The following is a 21,739-nucleotide window of genomic DNA, read 5'->3' on the forward strand; positions in this document are numbered from 1 at the left end:
AGAGATGAGTGGGGCTAAAGTTTAAGAGTGTGTGAACGACGCTGAATGGGTGGAGACGAAGAAGGGCTCTCCAGTAGTACTACCAAAACATTCAAAGGCCATTTTCTCAAAAGTGAAGTTACAAGTTGATCAACTTTCAAAGCAGAATTACTTTCCCATTGTTTTCCTCAAATGTAGTGTATGATATACCATTTTCTAGCTCTGAGTCTCTACTTCTATCCAATGTAAGAAAAAAAAAAAAAAAAACACCACTTCAAATTTTGCTACATAAGACCGATTCAAGGCGGTCGGTCCCATTTAGGACACAATACAATGTACTATTTTACAGAAACATTGTCATAAGCGTCGTAAGGATTGGACCAAGGCGCAAGCGGGTATAGTGCTAATCTTCTTAATTTATTTAAAGATCTTTAACAAAATAAACAAACCGACAAAACAGTTCCATAAGTCTCCCGGGTCACACAGGAAACAACCACCCACCAAAAACACAAGTGAAACAAACACAACTAAACATGGCCTCCAATTAGAGGCAACGACAACCAGCTGCCTCTAATTGGAGGTCATTGCCAAAAACTCAACATAGAAATAGAAAACTAGATATAAACGTAGAAATAGAAAACATAGAACCTAAACCAAAAAACACCGAAACACACAAAACAAACACGCCCCTGCCACGCCCTGACCAAACTACAATGACAAATAACCCCTTTTACTGGTCAGGACGTGACAAACATGGTTGTCAGAGAAAAATGACGTTCCATAGCGAAGTGAATGTGAGAAGAGTAGAAGGATAAAGTGAAAAATCCGTTTTTTTCTCCCTTGGACACAGAGCAGATTGTGGCATTACCTTTCGATAAGGGGCGAAGACAGGGTTAGGTTTGGTCATAAATAAATAGTCGTATTGGAGACTTCAGAGGCATGATACCTCAGAAGGATGTAGACCTTGGGCTAAGACAGAACACCTGTAACGGCTGTTGAGTAGACCAAGGCGCAGCGTGTTGAGTGCTCATCATGTATTTTATTACAACACTTTAAACAAAACAAGAACAAGAACGACAAGCCAAACAGTTCTGTCAGGAACATCAACTCTAAACAGAACTTAACTACCCACAAAACCCAAAGGAAAACCGGCTGCCTAAGTATGGCTCCCAATCAGAGACAACGATATACAGCTGTCCCTGATTGAGAGCCATACCAGGCCAAAACAAAGAAATACAAAACATAGAAAAAATGACATAGAATGCCCACCCTAGTCACACCCTGGCCTAACCAAAATAGAGAATAAAACCCCTCTCTATGGCCAGGGCGTGAAAACCCCCTGTCGATATAAGGAACGTTTGTTTGGTGCGAGACACTTGGTTGTGACAGTGTATTTACAATTTAGTCTTAATCTCCCATTGTATTCAAAGCCCTATCAAAGCAGGGTCCATTCTTCAGTGGATCTAAGAAAGCAGATGGAAGAAACCATACATTATTGCCTGTAACATATGCTAACATCAAACCTAATACTGTAAAACCTTCCATTACCGCTTTTCCTAAAAGTCAAGATGCCAACCTGGAAGAACGCAGGTTGCGCTGAGGGAGATTTAGTATTCAATCAATATATCCTCTAGGTTTCATGTAAGATGGTACCAGGGTGTTGTTGGTTCTGTAAGATGGTACCAGCTTGTTGTTGGTTCTGTAAGATGGTACCAGCTTGTTGTCGGTTCTGTAAGAGCACCAAGGCGGCATGCTCTTGGAGCTGGTTCCATATCTCAGTCATGACTTTGTTTCTCTCCTCCACAGATTCAATCCTGAAACACAATACAGACAAAACACACACAGCCAGGACAGTTATATACAACAGGCTACTGTAGAAAACCCCCAGGACTATAACACACAATACAACAGACTACTGTAGAAAACCCCCAGGACTATAACACACAATACAACAGACTACTGTAGAAAACCCCCAGGACTATAACACACAATACAACAGACTACTGTAGAAAACCCCCACTATAACACACAATACAACAGACTACTGTAGAAAACCCCCAACTATAACACACAATACAACAGACTACTGTAGAAAACCCCCAGGACTATAACACACAATACAACAGACTACTGTAGAAAACCCCCAGGACTATAACACACAATACAACAGACTACTGTAGAAAACCCCCAGGACTATAACACACAATACAACAGACTACTGTAGAAAACCCCCAGGACTATAACACACAATACATCAGACTACTGTAGAAAACCCCCAATTACACAATATACAGACACACAGCCAGGACAGTTATATACAACAGGACTATAACACACAATACAACAGACTACTGTAGAAAACCCCCACTATAACACACAATACATCAGACTACTGTAGAAAACCCCCAGGACTATAACACACAATACAACAGACTACTGTAGAAAACCCCCACTATAACACACAATACATCAGACTACTGTAGAAAACCCCCAGGACTATAACACAATACATCAGACTACTGTAGAAAACCCCCACTATAACACAATACAACAGACTACTGTAGAAAACCCCCAGGACTATTACACACAATACAACAGACTACTGTAGAAAACCCCCAGGACTATAACACACAATACATCAGACTACTGTAGAAAACCCCCAGGACTATAACACAATACATCAGACTACTGTAGAAAACCCCCACTATAACACACAATACAACAGACTACTGTAGAAAACCCCCAGGACTATAACACACAATACAACAGACTACTGTAGAAAACCCCCAGGACTATAACACACAATACAACAGACTACTGTAGAAAACCCCCAGGACTATAACACATAATACAACAGACTACTGTAGAAAACCCCCAGGACTATAACACACAATACATCAGACTACTGTAGAAAACCCCCAGGACTATAACACACAATACAACAGACTACTGTAGAAAACCCCCAGGACTATAACACACAATACATCAGACTACTGTAGAAAACCCCCAGGACTATAACACAATACATCAGACTACTGTAGAAAACCCCCACTATAACACAATACAACAGACTACTGTAGAAAACCCCCAGGACTATAACACACAATACATCAGACTACTGTAGAAAACCCCCACTATAACACAATACATCAGACTACTGTAGAAAACCCCCACTATAACACAATACAACAGACTACTGTAGAAAACCCCCAGGACTATAACACACAATACAACAGACTACTGTAGAAAACCCCCAGGACTATAACACAATACAACAGACTACTGTAGAAAACCCCCAGGACTATAACACACAATACAACAGACTACTGTAGAAAACCCCCAGGACTATAACACACAATACAACAGACTACTGTAGAAAACCCCCAGGACTATAACACAATACAACAGACTACTGTAGAAAACCCCCAGGACTATAACACACAATACATCAGACTACTGTAGAAAACCCCCAGGACTATAACACAATACATCAGGCTAAGGCCAACACGTTTTCAACCTCTCCTTGGGACCCCCAGCCATTCCAGGTATCTGAACTATTCCAGAGCTAATATAGCTGATCTAACTTGTTAACTAATCATCAAGCTCTTGACTAGGTGAATTACTACTACCAAACTAAACTAAATAAATCGGTTCTTAAACAGAGCTGAGCTCAGCCTGTAAACAAACCTTGGTCGGAAATAGAGGTTGCATGTTTCCTCCAAGTTCGAGGCGCCTGTCCCTGATTGGCCCTGGTGTGATGATGCTCTGCCGTCATCTCCGTGTCCGTACGGCTTGACAACAGCAGCATCTTGGAAACGGAACACAAAGAGTCGACTCCCTCCGTCCTCCCCACTGTCACGACCGGGACGCTGATCACCTGGGGAGAAGCAACGGCTTAATATCACATCATTAAAACGGAATTCAGTTCTTTTATATAACACTTAAAGCCTGAAAAGGAATGGCTTAATATCCCATCATTAAAACGGAATTCAGTTATTTTATATAATGGTTAAAGCCGTTATCCTGTAGGTCAGTAAATGTAAAGTAAGGATATTTTCCATAAACAATATATTAGACCATAATGTTGCTGGTAGGTAGTAATGCACTTGCTCCTGCTGACTCCATATTGTGAAACTCTGTCATATGGTGAGTGTAGCTGGTGCATGGAAGTCAGGCGCAGGAGAGCAGAGATGAGTGGACAAAGCACTTTACTGGTGCATGGAAGTCAAGCGCAGGAGAGCAGAGATGAGTGGACAAAGCACTTTACTGAGGCAATCATTTCCACAGAACGCAACCGCGTCACAAAACAAATGCCCAACGAACAAGTGAGGCAGCACAAAGTACAGCCAGGAGAGGACTGGGCCCGGTTCCTCTTTACCAGGTACAGCCAGGAGAGGACTGACCACCCCTCTGGGCCCGGTTTCTCTTTACCAGGTACAGCCAGGAGAGGACTGGCCACCCCTCTGGGCCCGGTTTCTCTTTACCAGGTACAGCCAGGAGAGGACTGGCCACCCCTCTGGGCCTGGTGCCTCTTTACCAGGTACAGCCAGGAGAGGACTGGCCACCCCTCTGGGCCCGGTTCCTCTTTACCAGGTACAGCCAGGAGAGGACTGGCCACCCCTCTGGGCCCGGTTTCTCTTTACCAGGTACAGCCAGGAGAGGACTGGCCACCCTCTGGGCCCGGTTTCTCTTTACCAGGTACAGCCAGGAGAGGACTGGCCACCCCTCTGGGCCTGGTGCCTCTTTACCAGGTACAGCCAGGAGAGGACTGGCCACCCCTCTGGGCCCGGTTCCTCTTTACCAGGTACAGCCAGGAGAGGACTGGCCACCCCTCTGGGCCTGGTGCCTCTTTACCAGGTACAGCCAGGAGAGGACTGGCCACCCCTCTGGGCCTGGTTCCTCTTTACCAGGTACAGCCAGGAGAGGACTGACTACCCCTCTGGGCCTGGGTCCTCTTTACCAGGTACAGCCAGGAGAGGACTGACTACCCCTCTGGGCCTGGTTCCTCTTTACCAGGTACAGCCAGGAGAGGACTGACCACCCCTCTGGGCCCGGTTTCTCTTTACCAGGTACAGCCAGGAGAGGACTGGCCACCCCTCTGGGCCTGGTGCCTCTTTACCAGGTACAGCCAGGAGAGGACTGGCCACCCCTCTGGGCCTGGGTCCTCTTTACCAGGTACAGCCAGGAGAAGACTGGCCACCCCTCTGGGCCCGGTTCCTCTTTACCAGGTACAGCCAGGAGAGGACTGGCCACCCCTCTGGGCCCGGTTTCTCTTTACCAGGTACAGCCAGGAGAGGACTGGCCACCCCTCTGGGCCTGGTGCCTCTTTACCAGGTACAGCCAGGAGAGGACTGGCCACCCCTCTGGGCCCGGTTCCTCTTTACCAGGTACAGCCAGGAGAGGACTGGCCACCCCTCTGGGCCTGGTGCCTCTTTACCAGGTACAGCCAGGAGAGGACTGGCCACCCCTCTGGGCCTGGGTCCTCTTTACCAGGTACAGCCAGGAGAGGACTGGCCACCCCTCTGGGCCCGGTTCCTCTTTACCAGGTACAGCCAGGAGAGGACTGGCCACCCCTCTGGGCCTGGTGCCTCTTTACCAGGTACAGCCAGGAGAGGACTGGCCACCCCTCTGGGCCTGGGTCCTCTTTACCAGGTACAGCCAGGAGAGGACTGGCCACCCCTCTGGGCCCGGTTTCTCTTTACCAGGTACAGCCAGGAGAGGACTGGCCACCCCTCTGGGCCTGGGTCCTCTTTACCAGGTACAGCCAGGAGAGGACTGACTACCCCTCTGGGCCTGGTTCCTCTTTACCTGGCATTACTATCTACCAGTAACATTACTATCTACCAGCAACATTAATATCTACCTGTAACGCCCTGGCCATAGAGAGGGGTTTTTTGTTCTTTATTTTGGTTAGGCCAGGGTGTTACATTGGGTGGGCGTTCTATGTTCATTTTTCAATGTTTTTGTATTTCTTTGTTTTGGGCCGTGTGTGGCTCCCAATCAGGCACAGCTGTAGTTCGTTGTTGCTGATTGGGAGTCACACATAAGGAGTCTGTTTTTCCTTTGGGTTTTGTGGGGGATTGTTTCTGTTTAGAGTGTTTCCTAACAGGACTGTTTTGCTGTCGTGTTTTGTTCATTTTTGTAGTGTTCTCTTTGATGGAATTAAATTTCAAGATGAACACTAACTCCGCTGCTCCTTGGTCTACTCTCTCTTCCGACAGCCGTTACAGAATCCCCCACCAACAACGGACCAAGCAGCGGAGGAAGGAGAAGCACCAGGAGAGGGGAAATATGGACTCATGGACTTTGGAGGAGATGGAGAGGTGCGTTCAGGATTCCTGGATATGGGAAGAATTGCTCGACGGAGATGGACCGTGGGCTCAGGCTGGGGAGTATCGCCGCCCGCAGTGGGAGATCGAGGCGGCGATAGCTGAGAGACGCTGGTACGAAGCGAGGGAGCGCAACAGGCATGAGAGGCAGCCCCCAACATTTTTTGGGGGGGCACACGGGGAGTGTGGCGGAACAGCGGCAGGCAGCGTGGTACTGGTAAGGCACCGTGTTATGCTGTGAAGCGCACGGTGTCTCCAGTGCGCATGCATAGCCCGGTGCTCTATAGGCCAGCCCCCCGCAAGTGCCATGCAAGTGCAGGCATCGAGCCAGGACGGATTGTGCCAGCTCAGCGCGTCTGGTCTCCAGTGCGCGTTTTCGGTCCAGGTTATCCTGCACCGGCTCTGCGCACTGTGTCTCCAGGGCGCTGGGAGGGTCCAGTTCGCCCAATGCCTGCGCTCCGCCCGTGCCGGGCCAAAGTGAGGCATTCAGGCTGGAGTAAGCATGTCGAGCGTACATTCCAGTGCTCCCCCACAGCCCGGTTTATCCTGTGCCACCTCCCAGGACCAGGCCTCCAGTGGGTCTCCCCATCCTGGTCCGTCCTGTGCCTCCTCCTAGGACCAGGCCTCCAGTGGGTCTCCCCATCCTGGTCCGTCCTGTGCCTCCTCCTAGGACCAGGCCTCCAGTGGGTCTCACCAGTCCGGAGCCGCCAGAGCCGCCCGCCAGTCCGGAGCCGCCGGAGCCGCCAGAGCCGCTCCCCAGCCTGGTGAGTCCTGTGCCTGTGCCCAGGGCCAGGCCTCCTTCATGTCTCCCCAGCCTGGTGAATCCTGGGCCAGAGCTGCCAGAGCCGCCCGCCAGCCCGGAGCCGCCGGAGCCACCAGATCCGCCCACCAGCCTGGTGAGTCCTGTGCCTGCGCCCAGGGCCAGGCCTCCTTCATGTCTCCCCAGCCTGGTGAATCCTGGGCCAGAGCTGCCAGAGCCGCCCGCCAGCCCGGAGCCGCCGGAGCCACCAGATCCGCCCACCAGCCTGGTGAGTCCTGTGCCTGCGCCCAGGGCCAGGCATCCTTCATGTCTCCCCAGCCTGGTGAGTCCTGTGCCAGAGCCGCCAGAGCCGCCCGCCAGCCTGGTGAGTCCTGTGCCTGCGCCCAGGGCCAGGCCTCCTTCATGTCTCCCCAGCCTGGTGAGTCCTGTGCCAGAGCCGCCAGAGCCGCCCGCCAGCCTGGTGAGTCCTGTGCCTGCGCCCAGGGCCAGGCCTCCTTCATGTCTCCCCAGCCTGGTGAATCCTGGGCCAGAGCCGCCAGAGCCGCCCGCCAGCCTGGTGAGTCCTGTGCCTGTGCCCAGGGCCAGGCCTCCTTCATGTCTCCCCAGCCTGGTGAATCCTGGGCCAGAGCTGCCAGAGCCGCCCGCCAGCCCGGAGCCGCCGGAGCCACCAGATCCGCCCACCAGCCTGGTGAGTCCTGTGCCTGCGCCCAGGGCCATCCTTCATGTATCCCCAGCCTGGTGAGTCCTGGGCCAGAGCCCAGGGCCAGGCCTCCTTCATGTCTCCCCAGCCTGGTGAATCCTGGGCCAGAGCCGCCGGAGCCGCCCGCCTGTCTGGAGCCGCCCGCCTGTCTGGAGCCGACAGAACTACCAACAACATTACAAACACCAGCAACATTCCTATCTACCAGCAACATTACTATCTACCAGCAACATTACTATCTACCAGCAACATTACTATCTACCAGCAACATTACTAACTACCAGCAGCATTACTATCTACCAGCAGCATTACTATCTACCAGCAACATTACTATCTACCAGCAACATTACTAACTACCAGCAACATTACTAACTACCAGCAACATTACTAACTACCAGCAACATTACTATCTAGCATAACTGATCCTATTGTTGCAAAGAGTTCTGGGATATTAGAATCCTGTTGTCTTAAACGTTGTCATCCTCAACCTAGCACTAAACTAAATCCAGAAATAATCTGGAATAAAATATGCCTTTCAAGATCCACTATTGCCCATTGTTCCAGTACCTCTTATGAACAGAGGCTTCAGAACCATTCAACACAATTGTCGGTTTAGTATAATTGGTCCATGCCATATAAATCTAAGCAGAGTATGAAATTAAATGTTTATCTTTTTTGTCTTGCAAGACGTTCCAGTACCTGTTATGAGCAGAGACTGCTGCGTGGGGTCCAGTAGAAACACAGGATTCCAGGGACTGGCCAGGAGATGAGTGTCTGGGAGGGAGAAGCAGCACACTACTCTCCTATCTACCATGTCTTGGAGGAAGATCTTCCCATTCCTCTGCATGATCAGAGCCTGTTTACCAGGGAAACATGATCAGAGCCTGTTTACCAGGGAAACATGATCAGAGCCTGTTAACCAGGGACCATCAGGAAACATGATCAGAGCCTGTTTACCAGGGAAACATGATCAGAGCCTGTTTACCAGGGACCATCAGGAAACATGATCAGAGCCTGTTTACCAGGGACCATCAGGAAACATGATCAGAGCCTGTTTACCAGGGAAACATGATCAGAGCCTGTTTACCAGGGAAACATGATCAGAGCCTGTTTATCAGGGACCATCGGGAAACATGATCAGAGCCTGTTTACCAGGGACCATCAGGGAGGGTTGTGTTCTAACCATTATGAATAGTAATGATACATTTATTTTAAATACCTTTAGGGAGATTAATATAATCACATTTTACATAAGGAATGTCAGTTTTTAATTAATTTCCTTAATGTTCAAAGCTTACAATGTATTTAAGAGGTGCGCTTCTTTGGAACACATTTTGGTACCCTATAAGCCCAGTTCGGACATTTTACATATTTTATCAAATATGTTGTAAGTAAAGTCATAAAACTTCACGTGAGAGATTCATCTTTTAATTTTCTCCCCACTTTTCTTACAAAAACTAGGGTAGTACAGTACAGAGGAACTCTGGAGCTCTGTCAGAGTGACCATCGGGTTATTGGTCACCTCCCTGACCAAGGCCCTTCTCCCCCGATTGCTCAGTTTGGCCGGGCGGCCAGCTCTAGGAAGAGTCTTGGTGGTTCCAAACTTCTTCCATTTAAGAATGATGGAGGCCACTGTGTTCTTGAGGACCTTCAATACCACATAAATGTTTTGGTACCCTTCCCCAGATCTGTGCCTCGACACAATCCTGTCTCGAAGCTCTACAGACAATTCCTTCTACCTCATGGCTTTGATTTTGCTCTGACGTGCACTGACAACTGTGGGATCTTACATAGACAGGTGTGTGCCTTTCCAAATCATGTCCAGTCAATTTAATTTACCACAGGTGGACTCCAATCAAGTTATAGAAACATCAAGGATGATCAATGGAAACAGGAAGCACCTGAACTCAATTCTGAGTCACATAGCAAAAGGTCCAAATACTTATGAAATAAGGTATTTCTGTTTTACATTTTTTATAAATTAGCAAACATTTCTAAAAACCTGTTTTCGCTTTGTCATTATTGGGTATTGTGTGTAGATTGATGAGGACATAAAATAACACATATGGAGTCATGTAGTAACCAGAAAAGTGTTTTTATATTTTAGATTCTTCAAAGTAGCCACCCTTTGCCTTGATGACAGCTTTGCCCAGACTTGGCATTCAGCTTCATGAGGTAGTCACCTGGAATGCATTTCAATTAACAGGTGTGCCATGTCAAAAGTTAATTTGTGGAATATCTTTCCTTCTTAATGCGTTTGAGAGGGTAGTGCGTATGGCCCAGTACATCACTGGGGCCAAGCTTCCTGCCATCCAGGACCTCTATACCAGGCGGTGTCTGAGGAAGGCCCTAAACATTGTCAAAGACTCCAGCCACCCTAGTCATAGACTGTTCTCTCTGCTACCGCATGGCAAGCGGTACCAGAGCGCCAAGTCTAGGTCCAAGAGGCTTCTAAACAGCTTCTACCCCCAAGCCATAAGACTCCTGAACATGTAATCAAATGGCTACCCAGACTATTTGCATTGCCTCCACCCCCTCTTTCACGCTGCTGCTACTCTCTGTTATCATCTATGCACAGTCACTTTAATAACTTTACCTACAAACCTTTGAATGGTAGTGTACATGTACATATTACCTCAATTACCTCGACTAACCGGTGCCCCCGCACATTGACTCTGTACCGGTACCCCCTGTATATAGCCTCCACATTGACTCTGTACCGGTACCCCCTGTATATAGCCTCCACATTGACTCTGTACCGGTACCCCCTGTATATAGCCTCCACATTGACTCTGTACCGGTACCCCCTGTATATAGCCTCCATATTGACTCTGTACCGGTACCCCCTGTATATAGCCTCCACATTGACTCTGTACCGGTACCCCCTGTATATAGCCTCCACATTGACTCTGTACCGGTACCCCTGTATATAGCCTCCACATTGACTCTGTACCGGTACCCCCTGTATATAGCCTCCACATTGACTCTGTACCGGTACCCCCTGTATATAGCCTCCACATTGACTCTGTACCGTAACACCCTGTATATAGCCTCCACATTGACTCTGTACCGGCACCCCCCTGTATATAGCCTCCACATTGACTCTGTACCGGTACCCCCTGTATATAGCCTCCACATTGACTCTGTACCGTAACACCCTGTATATAGCCTCCACATTGACTCTGTACCGTAACACCCTGTATATAGCCTCCACATTGACTCTGTACCGGTACCCCCTGTATATAGCCTCCACATTGACTCTGTACCGTAATACCCTGTATATAGCCTCCACATTGACTCGGTACTGGTACCCCCTGTATATAGCCTCCACATTGACTCTGTACCGGTACCCCCTGTATATAGCCTCCACATTGACTCGGTACTGGTACCCCCTGTATATAGCCTCCACATTGACTCTGTACCGGTACCCCCTGTATATAGCCTCCACATTGACTCGGTACTGGTACCCCCTGTATATAGCCTCCACATTGACTCTGTACCGGTACCCCCTGTATATAGCCTCCATATTGACTCTGTACCGTAATACCCTGTATATAGCCTCCACATTGACTCTGTACCGGTACCCCCTGTATATAGCCTCCACATTGACTCTGTACCGGTACCCCCTGTATATAGCCTCCACATTGACTCTGTACCGGCACCCCCTGTATATAGCCTCCACATTGACTCTGTACCGGTACCCCCTGTATATAGCCTCCACATTGACTCTGTACCGGTACCCCCTGTATATAGCCTCCACATTGACTCTGTACCGGTACCCCCCTGTATATAGCCTCCACATTGACTCTGTACCGGTACCCCCTGTATATAGCCTCCACATTGACTCTGTACCGGTACCCCCTGTATATAGCCTCCACATTGACTCTGTACCGGTACCCCCTGTATATAGCCTCCACATTGACTCTGTACCGTAATACCCTGTATATAGCCTCCACATTGACTCTGTACCGTAATACCCTGTATATAACCTCCACATTGACTCTGTACCGTAATACCCTGTATATAGCCTCGCTATTGTTATTTTACTGCTGCTCTTTAATAATTTGTTACTTTTATTTCATACTTTTTTGGGGTATTTTTCTTAAAACTGCAATGTTGGTTAAGGGCTTGTAAGTAAACATCTCACTGTAAGGTCTACACCTGTTGAATTCTCCTAAGACAGGAGTCGTACGATAAGATAACTAAGATAGGAGTAGTGATTGTCTGTCATGGATAGACGATAGTGAAACAGAGAAACACTCTAGTCCAGCATCACTACATTTGATGAGACTGAGAGATGGACCTGGTGGCCTGAGAGAGTCAACATAATAAAGCTGGTTTACCAGGCGCCGGAGGAACGGAACAGTAGCAGTCACCACGGGGAAACAGCCAGGATCTGATGGTCTGAAAGATAGAAGACAGGAAGTTATAGAGGGAGGGGAAACAGCCAGGATCTGATGGTCTGAAAGATAGAAGACAGGAAGTTATAGAGGGAGGGGAAACAGTCAGGATCTGATGGTGTGACAGATAGAAGACAGGAAGTTATAGAGGGAGGGGAAACAGCCAGGATCTGATGGTCTGAAAGATAGAAGACAGGAAGTTATAGAGGGAGGGGAAACAGCCTGGATCTGATGGTCTGAAAGATAGAAGACAGGAAGTTATAGAGGGAGGGGAAACAGCCAGGATCTGATGGTCTGAAAGATAGAAGACAGGAAGTTATGAAGCTCTATAGCATGTTTCTATCAATGCTTGGTATGGGTTACTCAAGTTAACCTTGTGTAGAATAGAATACTGTAAACCTTTCTGATAGTTGTGTGACATCATGAGAGTCCAGTCCTCTTCCTGCGTAGACTAGATGACATGCTCCACTCTTACAGGTGACCAGTAGATGGACCTGTGTGCTGGTGTGGTTCGGACCCTGGCTGTGTAGGGCATCCTCAGTAGCCGTACTAGGCCAGTAATCCACAAATATTATGCTGCTGAACACACTGTCTGCTTCCACTGAGACAACAGACAGAGGAAGACCTACACAATGGAGGAGAGAGATAAGAGATTTACTGCACACAGTCATATTCACTTAATCCAATTAGGAAATTAAATACATACAGCACAGCTCTTCTAGGTCCTTACACTGATAAGAAATTGGCTCCAGGGTCTGTACATATGAAATGGCAACTTAACAATTGAGGTTAAACAAAACAAAGAAATAAGAAAACATTTACTTTGAAATATTATGGTTGTGTGCTTTTTACCAAGGGCGTCATTTATAAACGTTGCGTATGCATCAAAATATTCCCCAAAACATGCACTGGTTCAGGCAAAAGTTAGCATTTATAAAAACTGAACTTGATGTTCAATAACCACAGCAAAGTTTGATCCTAGCCTACAGCTTCCACGACCCCGGCCACAGCAAAGTCTGATCCTAGCCTACAGCTTCCACGACCCCGGCCACAGCAAAGTCTGATCCTAGCCTACAGCTTCCACGACCCCGGCCACAGCAAAGTCTGATCCTAGCCTACAGCTTCCACGACCCCGGCCACAGCAAAGTTTGATCCTAGCCTACAGCTTCCACGACCCCGGCCACAGCAAAGTTTGATCCTAGCCTACAGCTTCCACGACCCCGGCCACAGCAAAGTCTGATCCTAGCCTACAGCTTCCACGACCCCGGCCACAGCAAAGTCTGATCCTAGCCTACAGCTTCCACGACCCCGGCCACATCAAAGTCTGATCCTAGCCTACAGCTTCCACGACCCCGGCCACAGCAAAGTCTGATCCTAGCCTATAGCTTCCACGACCCCGGCCACAGCAAAGTCTGATACTAGTGTCATGACGTTGGCCTGTGGGTAAGGTTTATGACCTCCCATAAATACCTTTCTCCCTTTCCTCTCTTGACTCTACTGAAGGACTCTTGAAAAGCCTTTGTTAAATATAGAGAGTATGGGAACATCAAACAAGTGGGGGGAAAGGAACCATATTTCGGTAATAGAACCAGTTGGAAATATACCAGGTACTTAATGAGTATGGATGTCAGTTCGGTGGTCATCTGAGACATTATGACTGATGACAGGACGACATAACCTGTATCTGGGAAAGTCTACACATTCTAGTTATCAGATTCACATGGAATTGTTGTGCAATTTAAATGTTTGATATTGAAACTATTTGTGAAAAGATGAAATGTAATCTTAACTTCCAAATGAGAGAATTGGGTTTTCATAAGGTTAGAGCCCTGCTCAATCAGTGGCCCGCCCCTGTGAAGAGACATGGGTTATAAACTATGAAACACACGCTTCTCCCCTCGCCACTATATAAAGCCCTTGACGAAAATATAACTTTCTGTTCCGAGGACGATAGGACGACGGTCCATACGTTAAAAAGGACTAACATGTCAACTACAGAACTAAGCCAACCTCAGCGTGAGCTTTGGTTGCGAATGGTTTGAACTTTGAACTCTTATTCACTACAGAAGTGATACCTCCTAGCCGTTGAGTTAGCAGCTGCCGCTGTAGACGTGGGCTAGGAAAGGACGGACGACGGATCCAGTCTAACACACAATGACAATACTACAAAGTATCCAGTTTACCACCAGAGACATTCTTCCGAGGACAGGAAGATCTCTGTTGGCCAACCCGGCCAGCATCTACGACCAACCTACCGAAGCGCAGCTCAGACTAAATATTTATTGCATTTTCCTTTTCCAAATGGGCGGTAATTTAGAATGCATACGATAATGTATTTACGATAGCATAGCTGCTGTTTCTTTGTTCTTCAGTCCTCCCGTGCTTTCATTCAAGCCCAACCCCCTCTCTTTGTGTAACCAGCCGTCATACAGGTTCCGTCCCCCAGGGACGTTTTCTTGTAGGACATAATTAGTCATCAATGTATGATCCATTCTGTGTATATGTAATTCTGTGTGATTAGTTAGGTATTTAGTAAATAAATAATTAAACCAAAGTTTGTATTGCTGATTCAACTTGTTAGCCAGGGTTCGTGAAGATAACCATTAATTCTACGATGTTCAGATGAGACTGAAATAAGGTGACGATTAATATTGACTGCTATTGATGTTAAATATTACTAGGTCTTTAAGAGTTTATTCGGAAGATAACAGCTCTATAAACACTCTTTCGTGGTGCCCCGACTTTCTAGTTAATTACATTTACATGATTAGCTTAATCAGGTAATATTAATTACAGAGAAAGGATTTTATAGAATAGCATGTCATATCACTTAATCCGGCATAGCCAAAGACACGACACTAGCCTACAGCTTCCACGACTCCGGCCACAGCAAAGTTTAATACTAGCCTACGTAAGATCTCATAACTTTTAAACCATGACAGGGGAAAGAATACAGCAAAGAGCTGCTGTTTTTATGAGTGAATTCATGTTTAAGTTTTTATTCACCACTGTCAACACTGTTTTTATTCACCACTGTCAACACTGTTTTTATTCAACTCTATTACAAAACATAAAATGTGCTTATCTACTTTCACTCTCGCTGCAGCTGCATCGAATGAGTAGCAAAGTGTATCGATAACCCTGCATTTGTACTATTATTAACAACCAGTGGTGTGTATTCATGGATGCCAAGTGAAGCCAGACTTCCCGCCCCCAAAAAACAAAATTATTTTACTTTTTCCTCTCTGTGTTTCACAATTTTCCTTCAATTCGCATGAGGCTGAATGTATCTCACCGGAGAAAGCATCCGAGAGAGCGAAACAGCGCCCACACTGTCTCTTTATGTGTAGGCCATCTATCGGTTGTGGTCTGGTCAAAAAGTATGACATTGTTGCCGCCGATAGCATTGAATGCAAGGAAAGCCAGCGAGCACTTGGCCTCCATTGATTAAAAAAAATGATTTAATTGTCACGTCTACTCCCACTCCAGCGCTCAACGTCGCCGGTCTACTAACCATCGACCCAGGCAACCCATCATTACGCACAACGGCCTCCAGTAGCTCTAACGCCACGACCCCACCATCTCCTGGTCAAGAAAGAAGATCCCTGCCTGGACACCCGGATGACAGAAGACCTTGTGGTTCCACTTCAGTTGAGATGTGAGGTTTATCAGTTGAGGTTTACCAGGATCTCTGGGAGATTTTCTCCAAGACCGCACCACCTGTCTCCCTCCTCATCGCATCTGGGACTGTTCCATCAACCTGCTTACAGACTCTGCGCAGCCACAATCTACCCACCGTCGGGGGGCTGAAACCAAGGCTATGGAGGCCCTCCAACAGGCTGTCTTCAGCCCATCCAAGAAGGAGGGGGTCTTTCTCTGTGTATTGTCTACAGAGGTCTCAATGCCATCACCACCAAGTACCGTTAGCCCCTCCTGTTTTTGCTGGCCGACCAAACTGCCTCGCGAGGCCCATTTCTTTACTAAGTTGGACTTGCAGAGGCCTACAATTTGATCCTCATCCGGGAGGGTTGGATGAATGGAAGACGGCCTTCAGCATGATGTCTTGGCCACTACGAATACTAGCTAATGCTCCGTCGGTGTTCCCGGGCATTTGTTAACGAGGTGTTCTGGGACATCCTTTGGCATCAGGTGGTCGTGTATATCGACGACATCCTGATCTACTCAGCCAACTTGGAGGATCACGTCGCCCACATCCGTGAAGTCCTGGAACGCCTCCTGGAGAACCATTTGTCCATCAAAGCGAAAGAAAACATGCCAACCCCTCCAAAGAAATTTGATCAAGTTCACCATGAATTGATATTTCCTTAGATACTGTCTTGGCCTAATTCCAATACTTCCAAAGTACACAGCAAATGAGGGTGTTATTGTTTTCCAAGCCGAGTTTTAATGCTCGTTCACACGTACACAGGTTTACCACAGGACTGATTTAGAACTGTAAACTTTATCAATCTCAACATTATTGTACATGCGCAGTCTTTTCAGAAAGGGCCGCACAGATATTTAGTGTAACATTTAGGTAACTGTGTGGACAGTGAACTCACCTAAGTGTCTGTCCCAGACAGTGACCAGTCCAGTAACCAGTCCCAGAGTTATGTGTCTAGTACAGCTGCTAACAGCAGAACACAGGATCTCCTGGGCATTAGGCCACAATGCATCAGGCTTGGGCTCCGGCTCTGGGACAGAGAGACAACATGATGAGCAGCTACTTTTGGGGGCAGCACGAAGCTTAGCGGTTAGAGCGTTGGGACAGTAACTGAAAGTGTTGCTGGATTGAATCCCCCGAGCTGACCAAGGTAAAAATCTGTCGTTCTGCCCCCTGAACAAGGCAATTAACCCACTGTTCCCCGGTAGGCCGTCATTGTAAATAAGAATGTGTTCTTAACTGACTTGCCTAGTTAAATAAAGGTAAAAACATTGTTTTAAATAAACATTTTTAAAGCCGCAACATCTCTGCTCCCTGCTGGTCATGAACATATACTACACCCAGAACATTCAGGTAAAATACTGACATATATTAAACAGGCCTGTATTCATAAAGCCTTTCAGAGTCTAGGATCATAGTTGTAATAATCTAAATGATAAAAACTGATCCGAGATCAGGTAATATACTGACATACATTAAACAGGCCTGTATTCATAAAGCCTTTCAGAGTCTAGGATCATAGTTGTAATAATCTAAATGATAAAAACTGATCCGAGATCAGGTAATATACTGACATACATTAAACAGGCCTGTATTCATAAAGCCTTTCAGAGTCTAGGATCATAGTTGTAATAATCTAAATGATAAAAACTGATCCGAGATCAGGTAATATACTGACATACATTAAACAGGCCTGTATTCATAAAGCCTTTCAGAGTCTAGGATCATAGTTGTAATAATCTAAATGATAAAAACTGATCCGAGATCAGGTAATATACTGACATACATTAAACAGGCCTGTATTCATAAAGCCTTTCAGAGTCTAGGATCATAGTTGTAATAATCTAAATGATAAAAACTGATCCGAGATCAGGTAATATACTGACATACATTAAACAGGCCTGTATTCATAAAGCCTTTCAGAGTCTAGGATCATAGTTGTAATAATCTAAATGATAAAAACTGATCCTAGATCAGGTAATATACTGACATACATTAAACAGGCCTGTATTCATAAAGCCTTTCAGAGTCTAGGATCATAGTTGTAATAATCTAAATGATAAAAACTGATCCGAGATCAGGTAATATACTGACATACATTAAACAGGCCTGTATTCATAAAGCCTTTCAGAGTCTAGGATCATAGTTGTAATAATCTAAATGATAAAAACTGATCCGAGATCAGGTAATATACTGACATACATTAAACAGGCCTGTATTCATAAAGCCTTTCAGAGTCTAGGATCATAGTTGTAATAATCTAAATGATAAAAACTGATCCGAGATCAGACACTTGAATACAAACCCAGGATCTTTTTTTTTTACAACAACACAGATCCTATTGTTATGGCATAGTACACGTGACTAAATGACCCCCAACCTAATCAACCTACCTGCTTTGTCTTTGGGAGCTTTACACAGTAAGTACTGCAGCAGATTGTGGCTGCCGCTCCACCACAGACACACAGCTACAGCCACTCCTCCTGGAGAGAGAGACAGACAGGGGGACATGGAATCAGTTGTCCCGAGTCTGCACTGAGCTGCCAGGACCTAGGAACAATAATATAATATTATCACTGAGCTGCCAGGACCTAGGAACAATAATATAATATTATCACTGAACTGCCAGGACCTGGGAACAATAATATAATATTATCACTGAGCGGCCAGGACCTGGGAACAATAATATAATATTATCACTGAACTGCCAGGACCTGGGAACAATAATATAATAGTATCACTGAACTGCCAGGACCTAGGAACAATAATATAATATTATCACTGAGCTGCCAGGACCTGGGAACAATAATATAATATTATCACTGAACTGCCAGGACCTGGGAACAATAATATAATATTATCACTGAACTGCCAGGACCTGGGAACAATAATATAATATTATCACTGAACTGCCAGGACCTAGGAACAATAATATAATATTATCACTGAACTGCCAGGACCTGGGAACAATAATATAATATTATCACTGAACTGCCAGGACCTAGGAACAATAATATAATATTATCACTGAGCTGCCAGGACCTGGGAACAATAATATAATATTATCACTGAACTGCCAGGACCTAGGAACAATAATATAATATTATCACTGAACTGCCAGGACCTAGGAACAATAATATAATATTATCACTGAACTGCCAGGACCTAGGAACAATAATATAATATTATCACTGAACTGCCAGGACCTAGGAACAATAATATAATATTATCACTGAACTGCCAGGACCTAGGAACAATAATATAATATTATCACTGAGCTGCCAGGACCTAGGAACAATAATATAATATTATCACTGAACTGCCAGGACCTAGGAACAATAATATAATATTATCACTGAGCTGCCAGGACCTGGGAACAATAATATAATATTATCACTGAACTGCCAGGACCTAGGAACAATAATATAATATTATCACTGAGCTGCCAGGACCTAGGAACAATAATATAATATTATCACTGAACTGCCAGGACCTGGGAACAATAATATAATATTATCACTGAACTGCCAGGACCTAGGAACAATAATATAATTGTATCACTGAACTGCCAGGACCTAGGAACAATAATATAATATTATCACTGAACTGCCAGGACCTAGGAACAATAATATAATATTATCACTGAACTGCCAGGACCTGGGAACAATAATATAATATTATCACTGAGCTGCCAGGACCTGGGAACAATAATATAATATTATCACTGAACTGCCAGGACCTGGGAACAATAATATAATATTATCACTGAACTGCCAGGACCTGGGAACAATAATATAATATTATCACTGAACTGGGGTGGCAGGTAGCCTAGTGGTTAGAGCATTGGGCCATTAACCGAAAGGTTGCTAGATCGAATCCCCCGAGCTTACAAGGTAAAGCTCTGTCGTTCTGCCCCCTGTACAAGGCAGTTAACCCACTGTTCCTAGGCTGTCATTATAAATAATAATTTGTTCTTAACTGATTTGACTAGTGAAATAAAAAAATAAACTGCCAGCACCTAGGAACAATAGTATCTCTTGACCAATTCACGAAAATAGTCATGGCCTCTAAACCTTCTAGCTTCATCCTGGACCCTATTCCAACTGAACTACTGAAAGAGCTGCTTCCTGTGCTTGGCCCTCCTATGTTGAACATAATAAACGGCTCTCTATCCATTGGATGTGAACCAAACTCACTAAAAAAGTGCCGGTAATAAAGCCTCTCTTGAAAAAGTCAAACCCTGACCCGGAAAATGTAAAAAAACTATCGGCCTACAGTACAAACACCTCGAAGAAATAAACAAAAGTACACAATTAGTTGTGTACACCTACTCATTCAAGGGTTTACCTTGATTTTTACTATTTTCTACATTGAAAAATAATAGTGAAGACACATTTTACATGTTCTTATCCAATTGTGTTTTTTTTTGTTTGTTTCTTCGAGTTGTTTGTAATGTGTTTTTTATTTTATTTTTTTACTTATTTTGTACATAATGTTGCTGCTACCATCTCTTATGACCGAAAATAACTTCTGGACATCAGAACTGTGATTACTGGCCACGGACTGGCAGGATCCTTTCTTTCCTTTAACGAGCCTGAGGTGAAGGATATACTGCTTTCCCGGGACCAGATCCCCGTCATTTATTATGCTTCACGGAGTCGTGGCTGAACGACGACATTATCAACATACAGCTGGCTGGTTATACGCCGTATCGGCAGGATAGAACAACGGACTCTGGTAAGACAAGGGGCGGTAGACTATGTATTTTTGTAAATAACAGCTGGTGTACGATATCTAAGGAAGTCTCGAGGTTTTGCTCGCCTGAGGTAGAGTATCTCATGATAAGCTGTAGACCACACTACCTACCAAGAGAGTTTTCATCTGTTTTTTTTCGTAGCTGTTTACATACCACCCCAGTCAGAGGTTGGCACTAAGACCGCACTCAATGAGCTGTATTCCGCCATAAGCAAACAGGAAAACACTCACCCAGAGGTGGCGCTCCTAGTGGCTGGGGACTTGCAATGAAACTTAAAATCGGTCTTGCCAAATTTCTAACAGCAATTAGTTAAACAAGCATTTCGCTACACTCTCATTAACATCTGCTAACCATGTGTATGTGACCAATAAAATTTGATTTGATTTGAAATGTGCAACCGAAGGGGAAAAAAGTCTGGACCATCTTTACTCCACACACACAGACAGCATACAAAGCTCTCCCTCGCCCTCCATTTGGCAAACCTGACAATAATTCTATCCTCCTGATTCCTGTTTACAAGCAAGAATTAAAGCAGGAAGCACCAGTGACCTTGTCAATAAAAAAGTGGTCAGATGAAGCAGATGCTAAGCTACAGGACAGTTTTGCTAGCACAGACTGGAACATGTATTGGGATTTCTCTGATGGCATTGAGGAGTACACCACATCAGTCACTGGCTTCATCAATAAGTGCATCGAGGACGTCGTCCCCACGGTGACAGTACGTACATACCCCAACCAGAAGCCATGGATTACAGGCAACATCCGCACCGAGCTAAAGGCTAGAACTGCCGCTTTCAAGGAGCGGGACTCTAACCCGGAAGCTTATAACAAATCCCGATACGCCTTCCGACAAACCATCAAACAGGCAAAGCTTCAATACGGGACTAAGATCGAATCCTACTACACCGGCTCTGACGCTCGTCAGATGTGACAGGGCTTGCAAACCATTACAGACTACAAAGGGAAGCACAGCCAACAGCTGCCCAGTGTCACGAGCCTACCAGACGAGCTAAATAACTTCTATGCTCGCTTCGAGGCAAATAACACTGAAACATGCAAGAAAGCACCAGCTGTTCCGGAAGACTGTGTGATCACGCTCTCCGCAGCCGATGTGAAAAAGACCTTTAAACAGGTCAACATTCACAAGGCCG

The 21,739-nt window shown here is 45.8% G+C and overlaps 1 protein-coding gene across 5 annotated transcripts in view; it reads right to left on the bottom strand.

The window, feature by feature from the left end:
- Nucleotides 1-616: 616 nt before the first annotated feature.
- wdr93 (WD repeat domain 93) overlaps nucleotides 617-21,739 on the bottom strand; it is a 45,538-nt gene continuing 24,415 nt past the window's right edge. Inside the window, exons 10-17 of one of the 5 annotated variants that reach the window (XR_006762185.1) lie at nucleotides 18,226-18,315; nucleotides 16,731-16,862; nucleotides 12,568-12,793; nucleotides 12,112-12,172; nucleotides 8,468-8,624; nucleotides 3,667-3,856; nucleotides 1,556-1,793; nucleotides 1,183-1,442 (exon numbers count right to left, since the gene is read on the bottom strand). Coding sequence is in view for 4 of the 5 variants with exons in the window: in XM_045708338.1 (XP_045564294.1) it covers nucleotides 1,610-1,793; nucleotides 3,667-3,856; nucleotides 8,468-8,624; nucleotides 12,112-12,172; nucleotides 12,568-12,793; nucleotides 16,731-16,862; nucleotides 18,226-18,315 (1,040 nt within the window). In the remaining variant the exon portion in view is untranslated. Of the gene's footprint in view, nucleotides 1,794-3,666; nucleotides 3,857-8,467; nucleotides 8,625-12,111; nucleotides 12,173-12,567; nucleotides 12,794-16,730; nucleotides 16,863-18,225; nucleotides 18,316-21,739 lie in introns of all 5 variants that reach the window. The other 4 variants (XM_045708338.1, XM_045708339.1, XM_045708340.1 and 1 more) reach the window with 4 other exon arrangements.

This window comes from Salmo salar, chromosome ssa26, assembly GCF_905237065.1.
Source record: "Salmo salar chromosome ssa26, Ssal_v3.1, whole genome shotgun sequence".
Taxonomy (NCBI): Eukaryota; Metazoa; Chordata; class Actinopteri; order Salmoniformes; family Salmonidae; genus Salmo; species Salmo salar.